General features: G+C 41.4%; 1 protein-coding gene across 3 annotated transcripts in view; it reads right to left on the bottom strand.

Moving 5' to 3' along the window:
* LOC308642021 (tripartite motif-containing protein 6-like) overlaps positions 1-23,609 on the bottom strand; it is a 49,894-nt gene that overhangs the window by 3,486 nt on the left and 22,799 nt on the right. The window contains exons 1-4 of one of the 3 annotated variants that reach the window (XM_081280618.1): positions 14,567-14,675; positions 3,775-4,263; positions 3,120-3,215; positions 2,250-2,503 (exon numbers count right to left, since the gene is read on the bottom strand). In XM_081280618.1, coding sequence (XP_081136744.1) covers positions 2,250-2,503; positions 3,120-3,215; positions 3,775-4,224 — 800 coding nt within the window. In that variant the 5' untranslated portion in view covers positions 4,225-4,263; positions 14,567-14,675. Of the gene's footprint in view, positions 1-2,249; positions 2,504-3,119; positions 3,216-3,774; positions 4,264-12,888; positions 13,116-14,566 lie in introns of those variants that run through there. The other 2 variants (XM_081280616.1, XM_081280617.1) reach the window with 2 other exon arrangements.

Genomic DNA, 23,609 nt, shown 5'->3' with positions numbered 1-23,609 from the left:
GAGGGAAGACTCAGGAGTCCTAGTGTGGAACTCCTTACCCCTAATAAACTTTCTGACCCTAACTCTGAACTCCAACCACCAAATTCGCCAACAGAATCTGTTCAGTTCTCAGTAGATATGGAACACTCAGAGCCTCACCTATAGCCAACAAATGAAGATAATGCAGCATCCAAATTTCCCTGACATGGGACATTTTTTCATTCTGACTGAAATGTTTCTAATGGCTACAAACCTTCCTTTATAGTATAAAAGCACTATTCGTTGTCACCCATATGTACCATTTCATGATTCCACTTGTATCCTAGGAAGAAGAGAAAATATAGAAATCAGATCATTATTATCCAAAGCACATGTATGAAGACACGAATTGGTGTGAATATACTATGTATGCAACCAGAGATATGAAAAGTTGTGCTCTATATATGTAATAAGAATTGTAATGCATTCTGCTGTTATATATAAATAAAAAAGAGAAAGAAAAAAAGTATTAGGATTAAACTGGGGGTAGTGGTTCATGCCTATAAACCGAATGATTTAGGAGGCTGAGGCAGGAGGATCTCAAGTTCAAGGACAGCCTCAGTAATTTGGCAAGGCCCTTAGCAACTTGGCCAGGCACTGTCTCAAACAGAAAATCAAAAGGGTTGGGGATAAAGCATCCCTGAGTCCAATCCCCAGAACCCAAAGAAAAAGCTTTAGGCTTACAGCAGGATTAATGAAAGAAAGAATAGATAAATATGAAAGAAAATCAGACAAATCAAAACAGTTCTTTAAAAATATCAACAAAATGAACATGCCTTCAGCTAGACATATGAAGAAAAACAGAGAGGAGATGAATTTACCAATTAAGAATGAAAGATGGGACATCACTATTGACCTTACACAAATTAAAAAGTGTAAGGGGTTTGGGGTGTAGCTCAGTGGTAGAGAGCTTGCCTAGCATGTGTGAGGCCCTGGGTTTAATCCACAGCGCCAGGGACAAAAAAAGAATCGTAGATTATAAACAGTTCTACACCAATAAATTAGATAACCTAGATGAAATGAACAAATCTTAGAAATACAGAAACTACCAATACTAATTGAAGAAGACAGAAAATATAGATACAAAACATGTAAAGAAAAGACTTTCTACCAAAAAATCACCAGATGATTTCATTGGTGAATTCTGCTGGAGACTTAAAAAAAAAAAAAAAAAAAGTCAATATTTTGTAACTCCATTCTGTAAAACAACCATGCCAAGTAGAAGGGTCATGACTGGGGCAAGATGTTCTTTTCCTTTTGCTATAGAAACCTTTAAGAACATGGAACTACCTAATGGGGCATTGTTTCTGTAACTAGGATAACGGGGCTCTGTTTCTGTAACTGGGGTGACTGGGCTAACTGTGATTGGTTAGGCTTCCCGCCGCTTGACTGCACTCTCCCACTTCTATAACCTGGCTTGCTTGCATTGGCTAGACCCCCGAACATCCCTTTTGCAGTTTTCAGACTTATAAGGAGCGCCCTTGCAACTGTTCAGGGCTGATCAGGGGAACAGCTTTATGTTCTGGTCAGTCGCCAGTGTACTTCAATAAAGACTTGATTTGATTATATGTGAGTGGTCTGGAAGTCAGTTTATGAAACCCCAGGACGAAGCTTTAACTAAAACAATTTCACGAATTCTTCCAAAAAACAGAAGAGGAGGAAACACTTCCCAACATAGTATCTGAGGCCAGCCCTACCCTGATACTAAAATCACACAAAGATATCACAAGTTAAAACAAAACAAAAAACAATCCCCCAGCCAACATTCCTTATGAAGATAGACATAAAATTTTTCAAAAAACTACTGAAAAAAAATCAAATCTAGGAAAAAAGTCATGACTACTCTAAGCATGATGGGATTTAATTCAGAAATGCAAGTATGGTCAGCCAAGAAAATGAATCAATGTAATACTTCACATTAATAGAATAAAGAATAAAAACTGCATGATGATCCCCAAGGAGGCCAAAAAAAAGTACTTGATAAAATTTCACATGCTTTCAAGATAAAAGCAAAAGAGGAAAGGTTAACAAATTAAGAGCAAAAAGGAGCTGCTTTTTCCTGATCAAGGGCATCTACAAAACCCTAGCGCTAGCACCATACTAAATCGTCAAAACCTGAATGCCTTTTCCCCAAGATCAGGAAAAAGGTGAGAATGAATGCCTTCATCACTCCTATTCAACATAGACTCTTATTAGCTATAAAAATAAAGTAACAGGCTTGTTTCCAGAACCTCAGATGAGGTGATTCCTCTACCTGCAGTAGCTCCAGTGTTGACCATTGACTCCGACGCTCTAGATCTGAGAGGAGCTCTTTCACCAACTGCTTCTGATAGACCAGCTCATCCTCTGCTTCTGCCAAGCTATCCAGTGTCGTCTTCTCCTCCCGATCCAATCTTTGTAGCTCTCGCTCTTCCTCGCTGTCCAGGATTCTTCTAAGATGATTAAATTCCATTTGTATCCTTTTTCTCTCAGTCTCTACCTGACACTGCAAAGACAGGCAGAGAGAGAGAGAGAGAGAGAGATGCAATGAGTCTGTTGAGGGTCTACGGTGTAATATATTAGGAGCCAGGAGGCAAACATTTTTCAGGAACTTCGAGCCAGGAGTATAGAAGCAGGAGAGCAATTCTGGGGGAATTGGTTTTTATTTCTCCCTACTATTTTCCTTTCAGTACCTACTAAAGCAATGACCTCAGACAATATTTTCTAGGCCCACACTCATTGGGGCTTGACTTGTAAACTGTTACCCCGGATACTCATGACTACCCATTATCATGCTCCTCATTTTTGAACCTTGAAGAAATCTTTGGTCTTTTGCCCAGTGCCCTCCTACAAAGTGTAGGAGCTTCAGTGGAAAAGAAAAAGGGAATACAGTATTCTCTAGGCTTCTGCACCATGCAGTCCATCACAGTGCTCAATTTCAAATATTTTGTGTACCGTGACATATCCACTCTCCAGCCCTCCCCCACAACAAGAAACTAATCAAATGGCTGCTGGATTTATTCTGAGTCGGGGGACAAAGATGAAAGGGCTCCTTGGATTAGAACCAAAGGTCCTGCCCAAGTTTCCTGTGTAAGAATCTCTCAGGGAGAGTTTTCTCCTGCCTTCCAAGAAGTGATGTCTTCTTGGATATCAGCTTCCAACTTCTCAGCTTCTTCTTGTTCCTTCCCCAGCCTCTTGAGAACTGCTTGAAGCTTGTCCTGTGGGAAAGGAATCACCAGAATCAAGCGTGGAGGTTTCTCCACCCTTGGACAGAGGATGAACCTGGATAAAACCAGGTTGACCTCAGAAGACAATAGAGTTTACAAAAGCTGTGAGATTGATGATTAAAATCTATGACATGGGAGGAAATTGGAAGTGAATGTATTCATTATTCCTGGGGGACGAAAATGATGATCTCACCAACAGCAGCCTGCTTCTCTTTTCTTAGGGTGAGTACAGACTCTACAGCACATTCAACCACATTCAACCCACAATGTTCCCCCCACGATCATCCTGCTGAGAGGAGCAGTTACAGCTAAATTTGAGAAAGAATTCTCTACTTACAATGAAAGGAAGACTCACCACCACCACCACCACCACTACCAAATCTACTCTGGCTAAGACCCTAGGATCATCCTTTATGTAAATGAAGGGAATATACAGACTCCAGGTATTAGAAACTGAATGTAGGGTCAACATCAGTAAAGAAAAATGGAAAAGTGAGATTTCTTACTCAGGACCACCTTCTGCCCTTTCTCTCTCCATCAAGGGACCTACCTGACATTCCTTGGTCACTTCATCCATGAGTAACGTTCGGTGCCCACGGTGCTCTTGAGAACGCTCACAAAGCCAGCAAATTACCTTCCTATCCTCCACACAGAAGAGTAGGAGTTTCTCTCCATGGCGTGCACATAAGTCTGCATTTTGCACAGTGCTAGGGCTCAACTTGACTTCCCTGAGTCCTTCTGCTACGTCAGCTGGAGGCTGATTAGCTTTGGTATTTCCAAATAAGTTCCTGATACTACATATGAAACACCTGTTTTCCCCTCCTGGGCTGGTCACAGACTTCTTGTTCCTAGAGATGCATGTTTGGCAATAGCTGTGACCACAGCCTAGAGTCAGTAGCTCTGTTAAATGCTTTAGGCAGATGGGACATTTTGCCTTTTCTTGTGTGTTCACCAGGGTTTTTGAAGCCATCGCATTTCTTCCCTGGCTTCCTCCGGTCATAACTCCCGATGCTTTTCTTGTGTAAATCCTTCTGGATGACTAGGCAAATTAAAAAAGGATGGTGTTAGAATGGCAAGAATAAGGATTCTAACTGTGCACACCTTAAAGACTGATCAAGACCACACTCTTGAGGAACCAAAAAAAGGAGAGGGAGAAATCAGAAATGAAATTCAATGGCCCAGTTGAGCCACTGATTCCCCAGGGTTTTTGTCCTTGCTCTTTGCTGATCTTCCTATTGATATTTGCATGACTTTTATACTTCCTTCAACTCTCTCCTTACATGGTTCCTCATTAGACAGGACTGCTCTAACTCATCTATTGAACAACAAATGCATCACTGAATGAATGCACATTAGCCATCACAAAATCTTATATGTTTGAATGCTTGGCACCCAGTGCAGCAATATTCAGAGTTGGCACTTTAAGGAAATGATTGGATCATGAAAGCTTTGACCTCATTACTGGATTAATCCATTGATAGCTGAATGAACCACTGTAAGGTGGTGGAAACTATATGCAGGTAGGGCTTGGTTGGGGAAGTATGTCCTTGGGACTTAACTTGTCCCTAGATTTTCCCTCATAATCTTTGTCATCTTTCTGGATACCATGAGCTGAGTAGTTTTCCTCTGCAATGCCTTTCCACCTGCCTCACCTGGGGCCCAAAGCAATGGAGCTGGCCAACTGTGGACTGAAACCTCTGAAATCATAAGTGAAAACAAGCCTTTTCTCCTTTATCTTGTTATTCCTGGTATTTTGGTCACAGCAACCAAACATGACTAATATAATACCCAGTTCTAAGTTAGAGTAGAAGTGGAGGAATCCAGACCAGTTGTCGTGTTGAGTCTTGTGTTTGTAGGCGATGGGATTTTTATCTTGGTCTAAAAATATGTCAGGGATGTTGACAAGAACCTGAAGATGTATATTTGTAGGTTTGAGGAGATGGTATAAATAAATCATATTCATCTCTGATACCTAAGAAAATAAATTCCAATGGGATAACTGTTGGTCAGAAGAGAGATGTCTCAATATTATAAAGGGAGACCACAGCATGGAGAGATATTTTAATCCATATTTATATATTTGATGTGAGTTATTTATATATTCATTCACCAAAACAAATTATCACTGAAGATAAATTGTCTTTAATGATTAAAATCTAGAAAATGGATTAAAATCAAAAGTCCAAAATTGAACATAAACAGGTAACACTGGCCATAATAAACTTAGTGGTCAACTAAACAAGACAGAAGCTAGTTAAATAATCTTTTTTTTAACACTTATTTTTTAGTTATAACTGGACACAATATCTTTATTTTATTTATTTATTTTTATGTGGTGCTGAGGATCGAAACTAGGGCCTTGCACATGCTAGGTGAGCACTCTATTTAAGGGGCTGGGATGGTGGCTCAGTGGTAATCTTTAACAAAGGTGTAAAAGTATAAAATTACAGGTAGGATAAGCACTACTATACAGAGGTATATGCTTTGAGGAAATCCAATAATGTGCCAAAGGGAATATCCAAGATATTCCAAGAATATCCAAGATATATAAAAGGTGAATTGAAAGCTGAATGATGAGAAGGGAATATGGAATGAGGAAGAGGAGAAATATTTTTAGGTAAATGGAATCACATTGGTAAATGCCCTGTGGAAAGAAGACAGCATCTCAAATTTCAAGTTGCAATTGTGGCTGGTGGGCAGAAAGTATATAAATAACTCACATCTAACAAGGTAATAAGCTAGGCCTTTAGCAATCCTGCAGGACCCGGCTATCTGACACTTCCCGAGTGAAGTGAAAGTGATGGTCTATTTCCAAAAGCAACACCCTCTTTCCATCATTGGATGGGAGGAAGGAGGACAAGTCAATGGAGGAAACAGAAGCAGAAAAAAAACCAAACTGAAGAAATATGATGAGGTAAAAGAAAGAAGATTGGGAATTAAATTGGACATGTGAGGGAAGAAAAGGATTATCCCTAGGCATAAGGTCTTTACTTCCAATACAAAGGACACTGGGATTACCTGCTCCTAGTATTTTCTTTTTTAAATTATGTTTTTTCGGCAAGCGCAGACCTTGTTTTCACAAAAGAGTTGTGATATATATATATGGACCCCTTAGGTCCTTAGAAACTGTGTTCTGACTCTAACAAGGTACTCAGTATGTTGGAATGAGGTTTATGTAAGCTACATTAGTTTACATATACTTGTAAACTTTCCAACACATATAGTTGTTCTCTTTAAAAATGAGCTTTCGTGGGACATGGTGGCGCATACCTGTAATCCCAGCTGCTCAGGAAGTTCAGGCAGGAGGATCAAGAATTCAAAGCTAGCCTTCCGCAACTTAGCAAGACACTTAGCAACTCAGTGAGACCTTGTCTCTAAACAAAATGTAAAAAAGGGCTGGGGATGTGGCTCAGTGGTTGAGCACCCCTGGGTTCAATCCTCAGTACCAAAAAAGAAAAAAAAAAAAAAAAAAGATCTTTCAACAGAGGGATGGAATCCTTTTTCATCATTGTGAGGATCCTCTCTGTGCTGGATGCTGTATGTCCCTGCCTGTATCCCCTTGTTAAGCAAATGAACTTGGATGTATGTGATGCTAACATGTGTGAGTTTCCTCTTCCACAACTTTCCACCAAGATGTTCTGCCTCATCTGGGACCCAGAGCAATGAAGTTGGCAGTCTGTGGTGGAATAAGACTTCTGAAACCATGAATGCTAAATAAACTTTTCCTACTCTAAAATTGTTCTTGTCAGGTTTTTTGGTTAAAGCAATGAAAAAACTGACTAAAACAGTCCCCTACAAAGGTATGTTCAGCTGTGTGAATGTGACTTTATTTGGAAATAAGATTTTTGTAGATGTAATCAAGTTGAGGTCTTACAAGATAGGATGGGTCCTAAATCCAATGGCTTGCATCCTTGTAGAGTAGAGAAGGGGACACACAGTCACATAACGAAGCAGAGGCAGGATTTGGAGTGATAAAGCTGCAAGCCAAAGAATGCTTAGATTGCTAGAAACTACTGGAGGTTAGAGTAGGTATAAAACAGATTCTCATTTATAGCCTCCTGAAGGAACCAAGTCTACTATGAACTTGATTTTGAACTACTGGCTTCCTGAACTTTTGAGAGAATGAATTCCTGTTGTTTAAGGTAATCTAAAATCTGGTAATTTTTACAATAGCCCTAGGAAACTAATACAGTTAAAAAGGTTTGAGCTGGGTGCCATCTATAATCCCAGTGACTCAAGTAGCTGAGGTAGGAGGGTCGCCAATTTGAGTCCAGCCTGGGCAACTTGGTCTGTCTGAAGATGTAGTTCAGTGATGGAACACCCTTGAGTTTAAAACCCAGTACTACCAAAAAAAGAAAGAAAAGAAAAGAAAAAAAATGTTTCATAGTGTAAGACCTGCAATATGTGATAACCAATAAATACTATCTCCCAGCTCTTCAAAAGAATCATGGAGCATGATGAAGGATGTACAGAGATATTTCAGGCATAGGGACCAACTTGCTCCCTCAACCTCATCCATAAAATGAACCTAATAAGAAAGATTAAAATTGGGCTGGTGGGTTTAATCTAGACAATAGTCCAATACTAAAAGTCATCTAAAGGACAAATGCTGTTAGGTGCTGGCTACAATAACTACCTATAGGTCATACCAGGCTCTCATGACTAGCAAGATTTACATGATATATATATACTCACTTGTTATGACTAAAGCTATGAACTGATCATATAGGTGGGATTCTCTGTTATCTTTGCTTCCTCTTAGTATCTTACGGAAACTTAGAAACCCCAAGGACCTACAGAGGAGGAAGTAGTGGAAAATGCCTCTGCCATGGAGCTGTGACCACATCTCCACAGCTGGGCTACAAGTTGCTGACAAAGCAGCTGCCACCTTAACAGCCAAAGAATGAGGAAGGTACAGAGAAGTCAGATTCCCGCATGTGGGCAATGACCTTACTGCTGCCCAGGAGGAACCCAAGCCCAGCAGTATGCAGGGAAGTAGAGAAGAAAATAAGAGCGGCATCTTTCTGATAGAATTCCCAGGTCACCTGGCTACTGTGAAGTAGGAACTCCTGAAACAGAGATCTCTGAAATAAAAAGGTTTATTGAGCCATTACAGATGCTGGTCAACAAGAATCAGTCCCAGGACAAGTTCCCTCGGCCACCTGAACAACAAGGCTAGGTGGCAGTTGGAAAAATGTCTGCCAGATCTAAGTCAGAGAATTTTATAATGAAAACTGAAGGAAGGAAGGAAGGCAGAGAGGGGTTATTTACACTGAATCTACATGGGTTATTAAAAAGAAGGGCGGGCTTACACCACCTTTGGGATAGGTGGGCAGTATGGAACCTTGAAGGGTTGAGAGGATTTAAGGTTTTAATTGTCATGAATGTAAAATGGTGCTTTGGTGTTTGTGGCCTGTAGCTTGTAACTAATTAACCTCCTTGCCACCTTCTGTCTCTTCCCACCTCCACTCCACTTTGTAATTAAATTTAGGGCACCTCAGAAGTCTTTCCTTATCACTACACGGGTGTCAAGTGATTGCACCCAACACTTGAGTCTTCCCCTACCATCTGCACTAGTGTAAATGCAAACTATGTCTCTCTGCAGGTTAAGTAGTAAAATTAGAGTGTGTTTAAAAAGTGAACTTTAGGGAAGACTGTCCTTTGAAGTTTTTAGACAGTCAATGAATTCCCAAGTCACTTTTTACTATGGTACCATTTTCAATTAGCAACCCCTAGTATTGTCCTTTCCTCTTGTCTAGTCCAGTAGAATAAGTTGAGAGGAAGAAAACACTTCAACCACGTCCACTGCCACCACACTGTTACAAGCCACCTGTTTATTCTGCCTGGGTTCCAGAAAATTGTCTACTGCTGGTGTTCCTAATACTTTCATTGTCTTTCTTACTGGGCTCTCTTCACTGTTATTCTTAGGATACTGACTGCAGGAAGCCTCTTAAAAGCAGATGACAATCAAGTCACTCCTCTGCTCAAACCTAGCTTTGATGATGGTCCAGTTAGGGCTAGATTATACCTCTCCTTTCCCAGCAGCATCCCTCTGAGCCCACCTGCTATTCTCACTGCAAACTCTTGCCCAACCAACCCTGTCCTACTTTCAATGTCTGAGAAAATCCTAGCCTGTATTAAAAGAGTTTAAATTCCTCACATTCTTCAGATTCTATTCAAAGTTCTTACAAGGAGGGATAGATGAAAAATTACTTAAATTTGAAAGGCCTTTTTCAGGTCTCTTTTGAGCCCATAAAACAGCACAATTCACAGTAGCCAAGCTGTGGAACAAATTTATGTGCCCTTCAACAGATGAATGAATGTATCTATACATATAGACACATACATAGCACATGTTTATGTATATCATGCTAAGGGAAACAAGCCAGTCTTCAAAAAATCAAAAGTCAAATGCTTTATCTGATATTGTAACAGTGGTCCCTTCACCTTCTGAATGCAGCCCTCATTGCTCTAAGGCTGTTTTTGTTGTTGTTGTTTTTGTTTTGATGTTTTTTTCTCTCTGCTTTTCTCTCCCCCTCCCTAACAAGATTAGGGAGAAAGTGTTCATTGCCCTTGAACACACCCACTATAGGAAGGAGATGACTGCTGAGGATCTGAGAAGTGAATATCTTCCAAATTAACAAGGGAATCCTAACAGGCCACCAGGGTACCCTGGGACCCTCTACCAGAGCACACCTGGAACATAACCCTTGAAGGATTCCTTTAAAACCCCACAGCCCCTCCTGAGCAATAGAACCACAGCCTTTGGGATAGAAGTTCCCTGTGTTCCTCCTTTGCTAGCAAAGCAATAAAACTTCTTTTTCCTTTTTCTCAAAACCATGTCCTCATTATTAAATTGGCATTGATAGGCTTTGGGGACAGGGACTGAGCTTTCAGTTACAATATGTGGAAGCTAATCCAACCTAGTGGGAGATAAGATCAATGGAGTAGACAAAGTGGACTGAAGAAGAGGGAGGAGGTATGGGATAAGGAAAGAACAGTGGAGTGAATCTAATCTAATTTTCCTATGTTCATATATGAGTATCCCACAGTGAATCTCACTATCATGTACATTTTGAAGACACTAATTAAAAAAAAAAAAAAAACTAAGTAAATAGCAGAAAGATCAGTAGAGTACAGGGAAGGGAACAGGCAAAGGGAGAAATAGAGGGAAAGGAGAAGTACTGAGGACTGAATCACAACAAATTATAATCCATGCTTTTATAAATTTGTCAAAATGAATCCTAATGTTATGTAAAACTAAAAAGAACAAATAAAGAAAAAAAAAACAACCCTGTAATATCGGTAATTTTGTATCTTCTATCTTCTTATGTGTGTATACACACACACACACATATGTATGTATATATGAATAATATATTTTGTATATTCTTATATATCTTCTTGTATATTCTATTAATTACTTATTGTTTGTTTTCATTCCCTAACTAGGATGTAAGCTCCTATATGTATTTCATATTTATTAAAAGTTGAATGGATGGGGCTGGGGATGTGGCTCAAGCGGTAGCGCGCTCGCCTGGCATGCATGCGGCCCGGGTTCGATCCTCAGCACCACATACAAACAAAGATATTGTGTCCACCGAAAACTAAAAAATAAATATTAAAATTCTCTCTCTCTGTCTCTTTAAAAAAAAAAAAGTTGAATGCATGGTCACTGAAGCTTTTCACATCAGCAACCTGCTTTAGTTCCTTCAAATTGAGCTTTTTATAACTAAGTCAGTCCATTTTGGCCTGTATCTTGCTAGATCAGCATCTGGGCAGAAGCAAACCCTCCCCAGGAGTTAGGCAGACTCATAGCAAGGCAGGTACAGTCAACTCTGAGAAGTGGGAGTGTGGGACAGCATGGTGGGTTTCAGAATGCACCTAACACCCATCAAGGCCAATTGTTCACAAGTGAGCCTCAAATGGGAAATACTCAGGGTCAACAGACAGCAAGTTGATTAGCAAGACCATTGCAACTTTAGGTTCTTCCTGAAAATAACCTACTCTTGATAATTAGCTCCGAGCAAAGAAAACAGTAATAAATAGAGGTAACAATCAATGCAAAGGTGTGGGGTAGGATTTAAAAAAAAAAAAAAAAAAAAAAAGGACATAAAGGAAATGAAAATTTAATTCAGAAGTTGCACATACCTTTCCAGGCTGTCACTCTCTAAACCACCTTTTGTCTCACAAGCTTGTCACTCCCAAATTCCTAGGAAATCTCTACATCTTAAAGTTAAGCCTACGTCCATTTACTTGTGATGACTATCTTGAGCACTGTTAATTACTCCCTCCACCAATAAATGGATTAGGTAAAGAGAGAGGGTATTTTGAGAAACCTGTAATTTTTTAGGGGGACTTTCCTGCACTATGATATTGATCAGATAATAAAGACTAGGTCAGTATGAGGATCCTAAGACTGACCAGACTGCTATAATCTCCTTGAGATCACCATACTGATATCATTCCTACATACCTTCCCTTTTCCACTTCTCACAAAGTGTCCCTTAAAAAGAGCTGGAGTCCCAAAACCATCTCTCACTGTAAAAGTGACCCACATTTTCCCTTGAATACCTAACCCTTCCTAGTCTCAATAAATATTTGTGCCTCTACTGACACCTGCTGAAATTCTTTTCTATCACTTATACCAAAGACCCCGCTGGTCCTGAGCACAGTTTCCTTCTCTCTCTGAGAACTCCTTGGGACTCTCTTCTGGTTATATCTCTTTTCCCAGGATAGGTGTGCACAAGAGAAAGAATGATGAACAATTTCCAAGGCAGGGGAGGATATAGGATCACATGCACTTCTGAAGTAAGAGTAAGCAAGTCAGGTGAAGAGGCACACACCTGCAGACCCAGCTACTGAGGCAGGAGGGTCCCAAGTTGAAGGCCAGCCTGGGCAACCTTGCAAGACCCTGACTCGAGGAAAAATAGAAAGGGCTAGGAATGCAGCTCAGGGGCGGAGCACTTGTCTAGCATGCTGGAAGCCCTGGGTTCTTTCCCCAGCACTGAAACAAAACATCAAAGTAATCAATTGTATTCTGAGAAAAACAAGCGAATGGAGCTCCAGGACACAAAATAAAAAGGGGACAAAGAAGCAGACAGCAGTTAGGTCATCTAACCAGCTGTCCTGGGGTAGGCCAAGGGCTAGGGACAGGACAGGAAGCCAAAGCCTCTCCGTGGTTGCCAGGAGGCAGGTGAAAAGCAACATTCCATCTGCCATGGGCTGTGTTCTATCTGCTGCTAACAAGTTCACCTCAGGAACTTGGGCTTTCACAAATACAGGGTCCCTGAAATACAGGGACCCCCTCTCCTCTGAGGAGGTAGAGTGGAACACAAATGAAGAAGCCTTCTGTTTCTCTCTGAAAAACAGGCCAAGAAGATTCCATTTTCCCTCATGAGGTAGAAAAATCAAACCTACAGAACAGGAAGGCTGTTTAACAGGGATGGATTTGGCCTGAGAAACAAGCACTCCTCTAGGAAATAAGCAAGACCTCGGCCTCCTCATCACTCTCTTTCAAGGCAGTTAAGACTGTCTGCACTCCTGACTTCCCTTCAGAGCAGACCAGTCTCTAAGCAGGAATTAAACTCCCCCGACGGACTTCACTTAGTACTTTCCTCCCAGGGTCTCCCACCCTCTGCCCCACCAAGCCTCCCCCACACACCTTCAGGCCCCAGCAGGGAAATCTCAACTCCTGGTTAAAGTGGTGGAGAAAAGTCAGGGCAGGATTCACTCACCGCAAGCTGCTCAGCTGCAAGTAGTCCCTCCCTCCCAAAAGCTGGCTGAGAAATGAAAGTGAAATTCTTGGGGCATACAGGAAGAGGAACAGGGAAGAAGTTTCTGGGCCAAAGAACCTGTAGATCTTCTGGCCACTGGGGAGAGGGTGATGGATTAACAGTGTTTCTCCACGGGACAAAGAGAAATGTTCACTGCAGGGAAATTCTCAAACTCCAAAGAGATTTTTGGTTGTCATAACAGAGGCTGCTACTGGTGAAGCCAGAATTAGACAGGCAGTCAGCCTAGGTAGGTCAGGCCAGATCAAGGAGGCCAATTTTGAGTGAGTCCTGGAAGTTGGAGACAGTCCCTGAGGAATTGAAATGTTAATTCCTTCAGAGCCCTTCTTTCACCCTTATCAAAAACCTACCCCCCACCTTAATCTGTTGCTAAGGTAACCTGTCCCAGCAATTGCCCCTCCCTACAGGAAGCTATAAGGTTGTTAATTAATGAGTCCAGGAGTTGCTCCATCCAGGCCTTCCCCCTTCAACCCACCTGTTTCCCACCTTTTGGCCATCCCACCAAGCATTCCTGGGCCTAGTCTGGTAAGCTGAAAAGAGATGAAGGGAAGAGGGCAGGAGAACAAAGGATACCTAGGACATATAAAAAGGGCAGAACACCTTGTTTCTGGGGATACCAAGATACCAGCTATGGCCCCCTCCTCCCTCCCAGGAGAAATCTATGTTACCCCTTTTTAAATAAAACCCAGCTTTGTATGCTTGCCTTGGCGTGGGCGTGCTTCTCTAAGGTTCAAAGTTCAACGTGTGAGGAAGCAGAACTCATCAAGGGCAGTATCCCTTACCCTGAGGGTAAGGCAAATCTCCTGGTTGTAAGGTAGTGCTTTCTATCTGAGAGACTACTGGAAGAATTGATTCTAAAAATGCCTCCCTTTAGCAGCTTAAAGAGAACAACACATTTTAAACATCAGAGCGGTAAAACAGACTAGTGAAAGTTACCTATGCACCTTAGGGAACCTGGGCAGCTTTTACTAATTATCCCATGCCTTTCTCTCAGTCCTACAACCTGAATTGCTAACAATTCTGACCCTCGAAGGAAGGGGAGCATCCAGGAAGGAATGGATGCAAGGTTGGGAGTGTTGTGTAGCCCACACAGAGGCAAATATGATTGGGGCTTTCCCTCAGTGCCATTCATCTACCGATCACCCTAGATACCCCTTAGGGCTGTCAGGAGGGGACTCAAGAGAAAGGAACCTTAGGAATACAACTGAGTGTAGCCCAGACCGGAATTCCGCAGTTGTTCCAAACTCCTTCCTCCACCTCCACGCATCCGAGGCAGATTGGGATTAGGGACACTGTGTACCCACGCCAATTGCTCTCTGGGCCTAGACAGAAAAATTGGAAGCGGCTTTGGTAAAACCCAACATGCCTGCTCTGTATTGAACAGGTGATTGAGAGCTGCCTAGGCCAGGAAACCTCTCACCCAAGTCTTGAAGTCTTGAAGCCGCTGCACTAATTGCGTTTAAGTAGCCATCGAGTGCCCACCTTACCCTCCAGAAAGAAAGAAAGATGCACCTCAGACAGACATGGGGTGCGTGGAGAGGCGCTTACCTCGGTGTAGAATCTTGGTTGGGAACCTCCAATATGTTACCTCTGTTGATCGGTGACGAGTCCTTGCTTCCCCAATGTTGAAGAATAACACCAGAGAAGCACGTCAAGGCAAGGTCAGAGTGGAAAATAGAAGTTTATTAAAGGACAGCAGAAAAGACTTCTCCCGGAGGAAGAAGGGGACCCAAGAGGTGGAATCCATTGAAGGTCGAATGTGTTCCCCTTTTTATAGTTCTTTCAGTGATGGAATGTAGGTGGGAAGGCCCAAAGGGTGGGGCATAGGTGGGCCTAAGAAGTAATCTGGGCAGGAAGGACTTTTGAGTCAGCATCTTCAAGTTTGCTGGAAGCTGTTTCATTAACACTTCTTTGGGATAGGCTCTGGGCCTTGGGGACATTAACATTCCATGAGTTGTCCTGCGTTTCTCGGACTTCATTAACATCCCAAGAGTTGTTCAGCTTTTCCCAGAATTCATTCTCAACATGGCCTTCACTTTGGATCTTACTCGATATTAGACCCGATTTACCTAACTACACTGACTACCTAATTTTAAATCTGGCTTCAACATGTGCCTGGATAACCTTGACTATGAAAGAAAATTAAGTTTTCTACGTGATTCTTATGTGAATCAGGCTGAGAGTTACTGGCCTCTCATACTGACACTGATCTTTTGGGCCCTAGACCAAGAGGAGTGCTTTGAAAATGAGGTAAGCTTGAAACTTCTGATGGGGAGGAATCCTGAACTGGAAAAATCACCCCTCTTGTATACAGGATTATGCAAGCACATTGTGATTTCATGAAGAGAATTTAAGTTGATGGATTCATTTTCTATGTTTTATTTGAGAAAATCCTTGCTTCCTTCCTCCTGTAGATCTTGATGCAGAATGAACAGTGCTACCTTTGGAAACTGCTTGACGAGGCATAGTTGTCCTTTTGGGCTCTTTCATAATCTCACTCATGCTTTAGGACCCAAAGAAAGTCCCAGGGAGAAGGACGATAACAAATTTGTTGGGAATTTAGCAACTGTCCCATAAAAAATAAATAAATAAAAAATCTGCATCCAAAAAAGTTGGACATATGTTTTGGCTCACATTAATGGAGTCAAATATTATTCTCCCATTCCAGTTTCTACTCCTTAGTTCAATATTGGAACTCATATCATTTAGATAGTTAATCATTAGGCAGATTTGTTAAATCATTAGTTGAGATGTGTTTACTAACTAAGCCCATGAGTTCTATTAAAGCAGGCCAGACACCCCCACCCAGAAACACTTACCGTAATTAAGCAGAAACCCCCACCATATTTGTGGCAAGTAAGTTAGTTCCTCTTCTTATCAGAGAGCTTTTGGGACAGAACATCAGCTATCAGCAAAAATCTACAGAAGGTATTGTGGTTTGTAGCTTCCTCTTTGTTTATACATGTCAGGTTTGCAGAAAAAAAAAAATGTGTGAGTATAAAATGTCTAGAGTATAGAACGAAAAGTGCTTGTCATATGAACCTCCCCCTCGCCCGCTCCCCACCCCTGCCAAAACTGGGGTATAAAGTTCAAAGGATTTTTATCCTCATTGTTCAGGGGAGAATTTTTAGGCAACAGCCCGTCTGGACCCTACAATTAATAAGCCTGCTTCCTGAAAATTCCTCAGGTGTCCAGTGTCTTTTGTCCCACTTCACTGTGACATCCAATTTTTCATTCCTAGTTTGTTCATGCTGGGTGTGGTGGGTGGCACATTCCTGAAATCCTAGAAACTTGGAGCCTGTGGTAGGAGGATTGTAAGTTTGAGGGCAGCCTGAGCAATTCAGTGAGGTCCTAAGCAAGTTAGAATGACCCATTTTCAAAACAAAAAGTAAAAAACGCTGGGAATGTAGCACAGTGATAAAGTGCTCCTGGATTAAATCCCCAGTACCAAAACCAAAAATTATTCTGTTCAGTATTTTTTTCCTCTATTTTTCTTTAAATTCATTTTTTCTATGAATTCAACAGACATATAACCATGTCCTATCTTTAGCTTCTGTTATCTTCTTAATTATTATCCACTCACAAATATTAAAGGAAAAAAATTATCACTTTTGGGGTATCAACAGTTCCTCTGCTGCTTCACTCTCAACTGAATCATGATTCTGGGAGAAACAAATGATCCAGAAATAAAAATAAGCAAGTTTGGTCCATTCAAGAATCTGCAAGTATTCCATAGGTTATATTTGGAGCTATGGTTAAATAGAGAAGAGATTGAAAGAGGGGAAAAGAGATGTATCCCCAAGGCACAGAGAAACATCTGGGATTTATCTACTGACACTAGTGCAGAAGAAAAGCCTGGGCTTTCCCAGGTCCCTCTAGCTTGTTTTGCTCAATCCCCAAATTCTCCCAGAGCAGGATGGTACAGGGCTCTTTTCTCAGCTGGCTTCTGTTTGCAAAAATGCTTCAGAAGTCTGGAATTTACATATGTGGAAAATAATTTTATACATCTTTTAATTATTTTTCCTCTAGAAACATTTCTGATTTTTTTTGGTTGGACATTTTAATTTTCATATAACTATTTTCCAGGAAGTTTCTGAAGCTTATTAGCACAGAACTGTACAGTACTTTTTTTTAACAGTTTAATTATATGTAATGAACCATTTTTTTTCATTTGCAATGTTATTGATTTGCTACTCTCTATCTTCTTTAAAAATATTTAAAATGTTTGCTTACTTAAACTAATAATTATTTTAGTATATATTCTATCAAAAAAAAAAAAATGAAGTCTCCCCTGTATGGGGGGGCGGCGGGAGTCACACACAGCAATTTAGAGACAGAAGGAGCTGGGATTATTTTTTTAAACTTCAAATTGTGCAGTTGTTTCTACCTGTAATACCAGCTAGTGATAATTTGAATGACTCAGGGGAAACAGCTGGGGGTGGGGTGGGGTGGGGTGGGGTGGGGGGTGGAATGCGATGGTCTTAGCAGCTAAATGAGGGGCACTAAGCAAGATGGTCACCATGAGAAACAAACTCCCACACTTGAAGAGAAAGCTGTCTTTCCTTTAAAAGAGACACTGTTTCAAAATAAAATTTATCTTCAAAGTAGTTACTTGTTTCTTGTTTGTTTCAGTTAAAACTCTTTGGAAAAACTTACAAAGAACCAAGGCAAGATCACAGGTTACGGAACCACTCTGACTCTGTTAGGTGACCTAGAGTAAACTTGGCCCAGTGCAACATGGGTATGCCCAGAAGCATTTTTCAATATCCCCAAGAATGATTTCCAACACTTAGGATCTAGGAACACAAGTGTATGGTGTCAGTGGCAAAGCAAGCCTAAGGAGAAAAACCATTCCCCTCTTCCCACCACAGGGAGAATAGATTCACTGGAATAGGGAGGATGAAGACCTCAAAGAGAGGTACTGTGGAAGGGAAGGGATGAGGGGACCTATCTTTTTTTTTTTTTTCCCTTGATTTTTTTTTTTATTGGTTGTTCACAACATTACAAAGCTCTTGACATATCATATTTCATACATTAGATTGAAGTGGGTTATGAACCCCCAATTTTACCCCAAATGCAGATTGCAGAATCACGTCGGTTACACATCCACAATTTTACATAATGCCCTATTGGTAATTGTTGTATTCTGCTACCTTTCCTATCCCCTACTATCCCCCCTCCCCTCCCCTCCCATCTTCTCTCTCTACCCCATCTACTGTAATTCATTCCTCTCCTTGTTTATTTTCCCATTCCCCTCACAACCTCTTATATGTAATTTTGTATAGCAATGAGGGTCTTCCTTCATTTCCATGCAATTTCCCTTTTCTCTCCCTTTCCCTCCCATCTCATGTCTCTGTTTAATGTTAATCTTTTCTTCCTGCTCTTCCTCCCTGCTCTGTTCATAGTTGCTCTCATTATATCAAAGAAGACATTTGGTATTTGTTTTTTAGGGATTGGCTAGCTTCACTAAGCATAATCTGTTCTAGTGCCATCCATTTCCCTGCAAATTCTATGATTTTGTCATTTTTTATTGCTGCATAGTACTCCATTGTGTATAGATGCCACATTTTTTTAATCCATTCATCTATTGAAGGGCATCTGGGTTGGTTCCACAGTCTAGCTATTGTGAATTGTGCTGCTATGAACATCGATGTGGCAGTATCCCTGTAGTGTGCTCTTTTAAGGTCTTCAGGGAATAGTCTGAGGAGGGCAATAGCAGGGTCAAATGGTGGTTCCATTCCCAGCTTTCCCAGGAATCTCCAAACTGCTTTCCAAATTGGCCGCACCAATTGGCAGTCCCACCAGCAATGTACAAGTGTACCCTTTTCTCCACATCCTCGCCAGCACTTGTTGTTGTTTGACTTCATAGTGGCTGCCAATCTTACTGGAGTGAGATGGTATCTTAGGGTGGTTTTGATTTGCATTTCTCTGACTGCTAGAGATGGTGAGCATTTTTTCATGTACTTGTTGATTGATTGTATATCCTCCTCTGAGAAGTGTCTGTTCAGGTCCTTGGCCCATTTGTTGATTGGGTTATTATCTTATTGTCTAATTTTTTGAGTTCTTTGTATACTCTGGATATTAGGGCTCTATCTGAAGTGTGAGGAGTAAAAATTTGTTCCCAGGATGTAGGCTCCCTATTTACCTCTCTTATTGTTTCTCTTGCTGAGAAAAAAACTTTTTAGTTTAAGAAAGTCCCATTTGTTGATTCTTGTTATTAACTCTTGTGCTATGGGTGTCCTATTAAGGAATTTTGAGCCCGACCCCACAATATGTAGATCGGAGCCAACTTTTTCTTCTATCAGACGCAGTGTCTCTGATTTGATATCAAGCTCCTTGATCCATTTTGAGTTAACTTTTGTGCATGGCGAGAGAAAGGGATTCAGTTTCATTTTGTTGCATATGGATTTCCAGTTTTCCCAACACCATTTGTTGAAGATGCTATCCTTCCTCCATTGCATGCTTTTAGCGAGGGGACCTATCTTAAAAATAAATATGGGGCTGGAGTTAGGATCAAGAATTACCCAGCATTATTCTCACAAAAATGGAAAATCTCTAGAATTTCATATAAATGATGCCTGTATACCAACTCAAAATCCAAGGGCTGAGAAACTTCTGTTCGCCTCCTGGTGATGGCTCTGGGTACTGCTGCCTTCACATTGCCCATAACCATCCTTCAAGTTAAAGACTGCTCATGCTTGGAGATTCTCCTGAACCTACCCAAACTTAACCCCATGTTATGCTCAAATTTGGGACCCCCAAAAGACCACCAGAGACCCAGATCGATGTAAGCAGCAAAGAGGTGTTTATTGCGAGCTAGCTCAGTCCTCCGCACGAGCCCAGGGTTTGCAGCAGTTTTATGCACTCTTTGGGGAAGGCAGGGACTTCACATACATCATAGCATCTCTTGGCAAATCATCACACACCATGGGAAAATCATAAAACAACTCTAAAACATGATTAGCACATTCACTGGCAGGAACAAGTTGGGTAAAGGTGATTGCTTAGTATAAGAGGGAGATTCCTTTGAACTGATTGGTTTAAGCCATGAGGGGATATGCTGAACTACATGGTTTCCCAACATGTTACCAACCACCATAAACTACTGGGAGAGTCATCTGGCATCCCAGGTATTTCCCTGTCTCATGCAGATTGGTGGCTGCTAGGGGGTTGCTATGGGTCCCCACCTAGCTTGACTGAGTCAGGGACACCTGGCTCAGCAGATCTCTCCTGTTATTTGTAGATAAACAACTCAGCAGGGTGGGTATGTGCCTAGGAGTGCTCTGTGGGTCTTTCCAAGGACAAGGGTCATGCCCCCTTCCTAGGACAGGCTTTGCTCTGAGGTAGAGGCTGGTTTTTCACCCACACAGTCCTAAAACCCTGCAATACAGGATGGCATGATTGCCACAGAGATCTTCAGAGTTGATGATTGAGGGAAAGTCCAGGAACTGATTCCTGGATGGTGAAGGCCCACACTGGGTACCTGCTGGACTTTTTGTAAAGGACAATGGAAAAGCTCCTTAAACTCAACAAGCCAAAACAACCCTTTACCTGATTTTATTAGCAGGACCGTAGTGGCCAGTCATAGAAGAGAAGGGAGTCAGAGAGAGAGAGAGAGGGGGAGAGAGGGGGGAAGAGAGAGAGAGGAGAGGGGGAAGAGAGAGAGAGGAGGGGGGAAGAGAGAGAGAGGAGGGGGAAGAGAGAGAGAGAGAGGAGGGGGGAAGAGAGAGAGAAAGGAGGGGGAAGAAAGGAGGGGGGAGAGAGAAGAGAGAGTAAGAGGGGGGGAGGGGGAGAGTAAGAGAGGAGAGAGAGAGGGTGAGAGGAGGAGAGAGAGGGTAAGAGCCCAGGGTTTTGCAGCAGTTTTATACACAAAAATATCCCTGTTGATATTTATGGGCTTAACACAGGATGAGGAGGAGTAAGGTGAGTGAGCTGTTACTTCTTCATTGGCTGAGAGTTCGAGCCACTTCAGGGATTGGAGGTGCGCCATTCAAAGTTCGCACCATTCACCATTCAGTGCGTCATGGACCTGAGCTCCCAGAAGAGAAGCACTCCGGGTGCCATCTTTACCAACACTTTTTTTTTTTTTTTTGAGCATTGTAATTATACATAGTATCTGGGTTCCTTTTGACAAAATTATATATACAAGGAATTTGATTTCAATCTCCATTCCCCCACCCTTTTCCTTCCTTCTGCCTTTTCTCCCTCCTCTATTCTACTGATCTTCTTTTCATTCCTTATTGAAAGAAAAGTGACCACAACACTCAGAGCAACCAAGAGATCTTTATTGCAGCAGTGCAACAGAGGAGAAAAGAGAGAAAGAGAAGAGAGAGAAAGAGAGAGCACAAGAGAGAGACAGAGAAAGCAAGAGAGAGAGCAAGAGAGAGAGGGGCCCTGCAGGAGGGAGTTTTTATAGCCCAAATTTAATGAGGTCTCTGGGTCTGCAAGCTGCCTTGTTGGCACACAAGGGGGTTAAGTGTTCGGCCTGGGGGGGGGGGGGTTGAGTGCTCAGCCTTGAGCAGGGGCTTTGGGGCTTGAAGCAAATAGGTGATAAAGAACCAGACAGAGGGTTTGAGTGGCCAGGTCACCCTGCAGCTAACTTTGTTTGGCATGCCCTGCAGACAACTTACTCAGCCTGTCCTGCACCTCAAACTTATGTATTTATTTATTTTGGTACTACAAATTGAACTCAGGGGAACTTTACCACTGAGCCACATCCCCAGCCTTTTTTAATTTTATTTTTTATTTTGAGACTGGGCCCACTAAGTTGCTTTGGGCCTCTCTAAATTGCTAAGGCTGGTCTCAAACTTGCAATCCTCCTGCCTTAGCCTCCCAAGTTTCTGGGATTACAGGTTTGTGCCACCATACCCAGCTATTTTTTTTTATTCTTCATTAGTACTTTCTACATGTACATAAAGGTGAAATTCCCGATGGTACATTTATATGTGTATTGGATATGATTCTGTTAGATTCAATCCATATTTCTTTTCCTTCCTTTATCTCTCTCATTCTTTTATTTCTTTTACTCCACTGATTTTCCCTATGTCTTTATGATATCTCATCCCCTCCCCCACTTCCGTCTTTCCTTATTTTGCGTTAGCTTACACGTGGAAATGGAGAAATTCAGGCTAAGTGAAATAATCCATTGGACTTTTTATGTTAAGCCCAGATCCTTTTCTTCTCTGGTCTTTTTGCTTAAAACAGAAAAACAGGAAGCAATTTCCGGGCTTCATCATCCTGACAGTAGAAGGCACCATTTCTGAGGTTCATGTGTTCTGTTTAAATTACAGGCTGTAGCATACCTGCAATTCCAGTTACTGAGAAGATTGAGGTAGATTCAAGATCAGCCAGAGTAATTTAGTGAGACCCTGTCTGAAAATAAAATAAAAGGGCTGGGAATGTAGCTCCTGTGTTCCAGGCATTGGGTTCAGTCCCTACTACCACAGTAACAAACAAACAGCAAGGATAAGAAAGGAATCGGAAGTCTTTAGCACCCCTACAGCTATAACCAACATTAAATGCAGGTCCATTCCTAGTCACATAACATATAATCTCACACAAAAAGGCCTTTTCTTAAATTCCTCTTATTTGATGCATTATATCAGGTTTACAACAACAACAAAAATAGGAGGCTTGCCAAAAGCAAGAAAAAACACTGAAGAGACAAACTAAGCATCAATAGGATTCGGGATCTCACATGGATTTTGGAATAATCAGACAGGGAACGTAAAATAATTAAGTAGTACTTCAAGGAATATAATGTAAAAAGCCCATGAAGAAAACAGACAGGTAATGCAATCAGAGAGATGGAAACTGAGATAGGAAAGTGCTGAAGTGTAACAGAAGTGAAAAATACCTTTGATGTCTATCACTATTCTAAAACACAGGATTGCATATTTTGGGATTGTGGCCCAAACCCCATCAAAAGGCTAGACATCAAGCCAGGCATGGTGGTGCATGACTATAATCCCAGAGACCGGGGAGGCTAAGGTTGGAGGGTCATGAGTTGCAAGTTTGAGGTCTGTCTGGGCAACACAGTGAGACCCTGTCTCAAAAAAATAAAAAAGAAAATAAGAGAGAGAAAGGACGGACTGGAGGGTGGGTGGGAGGAAGGAAAGGAAAGAAAGACTGGACCTGATCAAAGAAAAATCAGTGAACTTGAAGAGATGTCCATTAGAATTCTCTACACTGAAATGTAAAGAGAAAAATGAAATGGAGAATATAAGAAGAGACAATTTCATAAGATATAATATGCATAATGGAATACTTTGAAGAGAAGAGACAAAAACTCCCTTGTTGTTTTCTTTGGTGGTGCTGGGGATTGGACCCAAGGATTTATAAGTGCTAAGCACCTGTTCCACCACTGGTTTACAACCCCCACCTGGTAGTAATTTTTAAAGTATCAGGATTTGCATTCTGAAAAGAAAGATCAGAAGAAATATCTAAAGTAATAACGGCAAATAATTTTCAAAAAACATTGTCAGGCACTAAATCAAACATCAGAAAGGACACAAATCAGAGTAAGTTTTTTATTTTAATTTTTACTTATTTATTTAGATTGGTACTGGAGATTTAACCCAAGGGTGCTTTA

The sequence above is a fragment of the Spermophilus citellus genome, assembly GCF_964194105.1.
Source record: "Spermophilus citellus genome assembly, chromosome: 2".
Lineage (NCBI taxonomy): Eukaryota > Metazoa > Chordata > Mammalia > Rodentia > Sciuridae > Spermophilus > Spermophilus citellus.
Note: the sequence above shows the minus strand (reverse complement) of the source record. Positions and strands in the feature narration are given on the sequence as shown.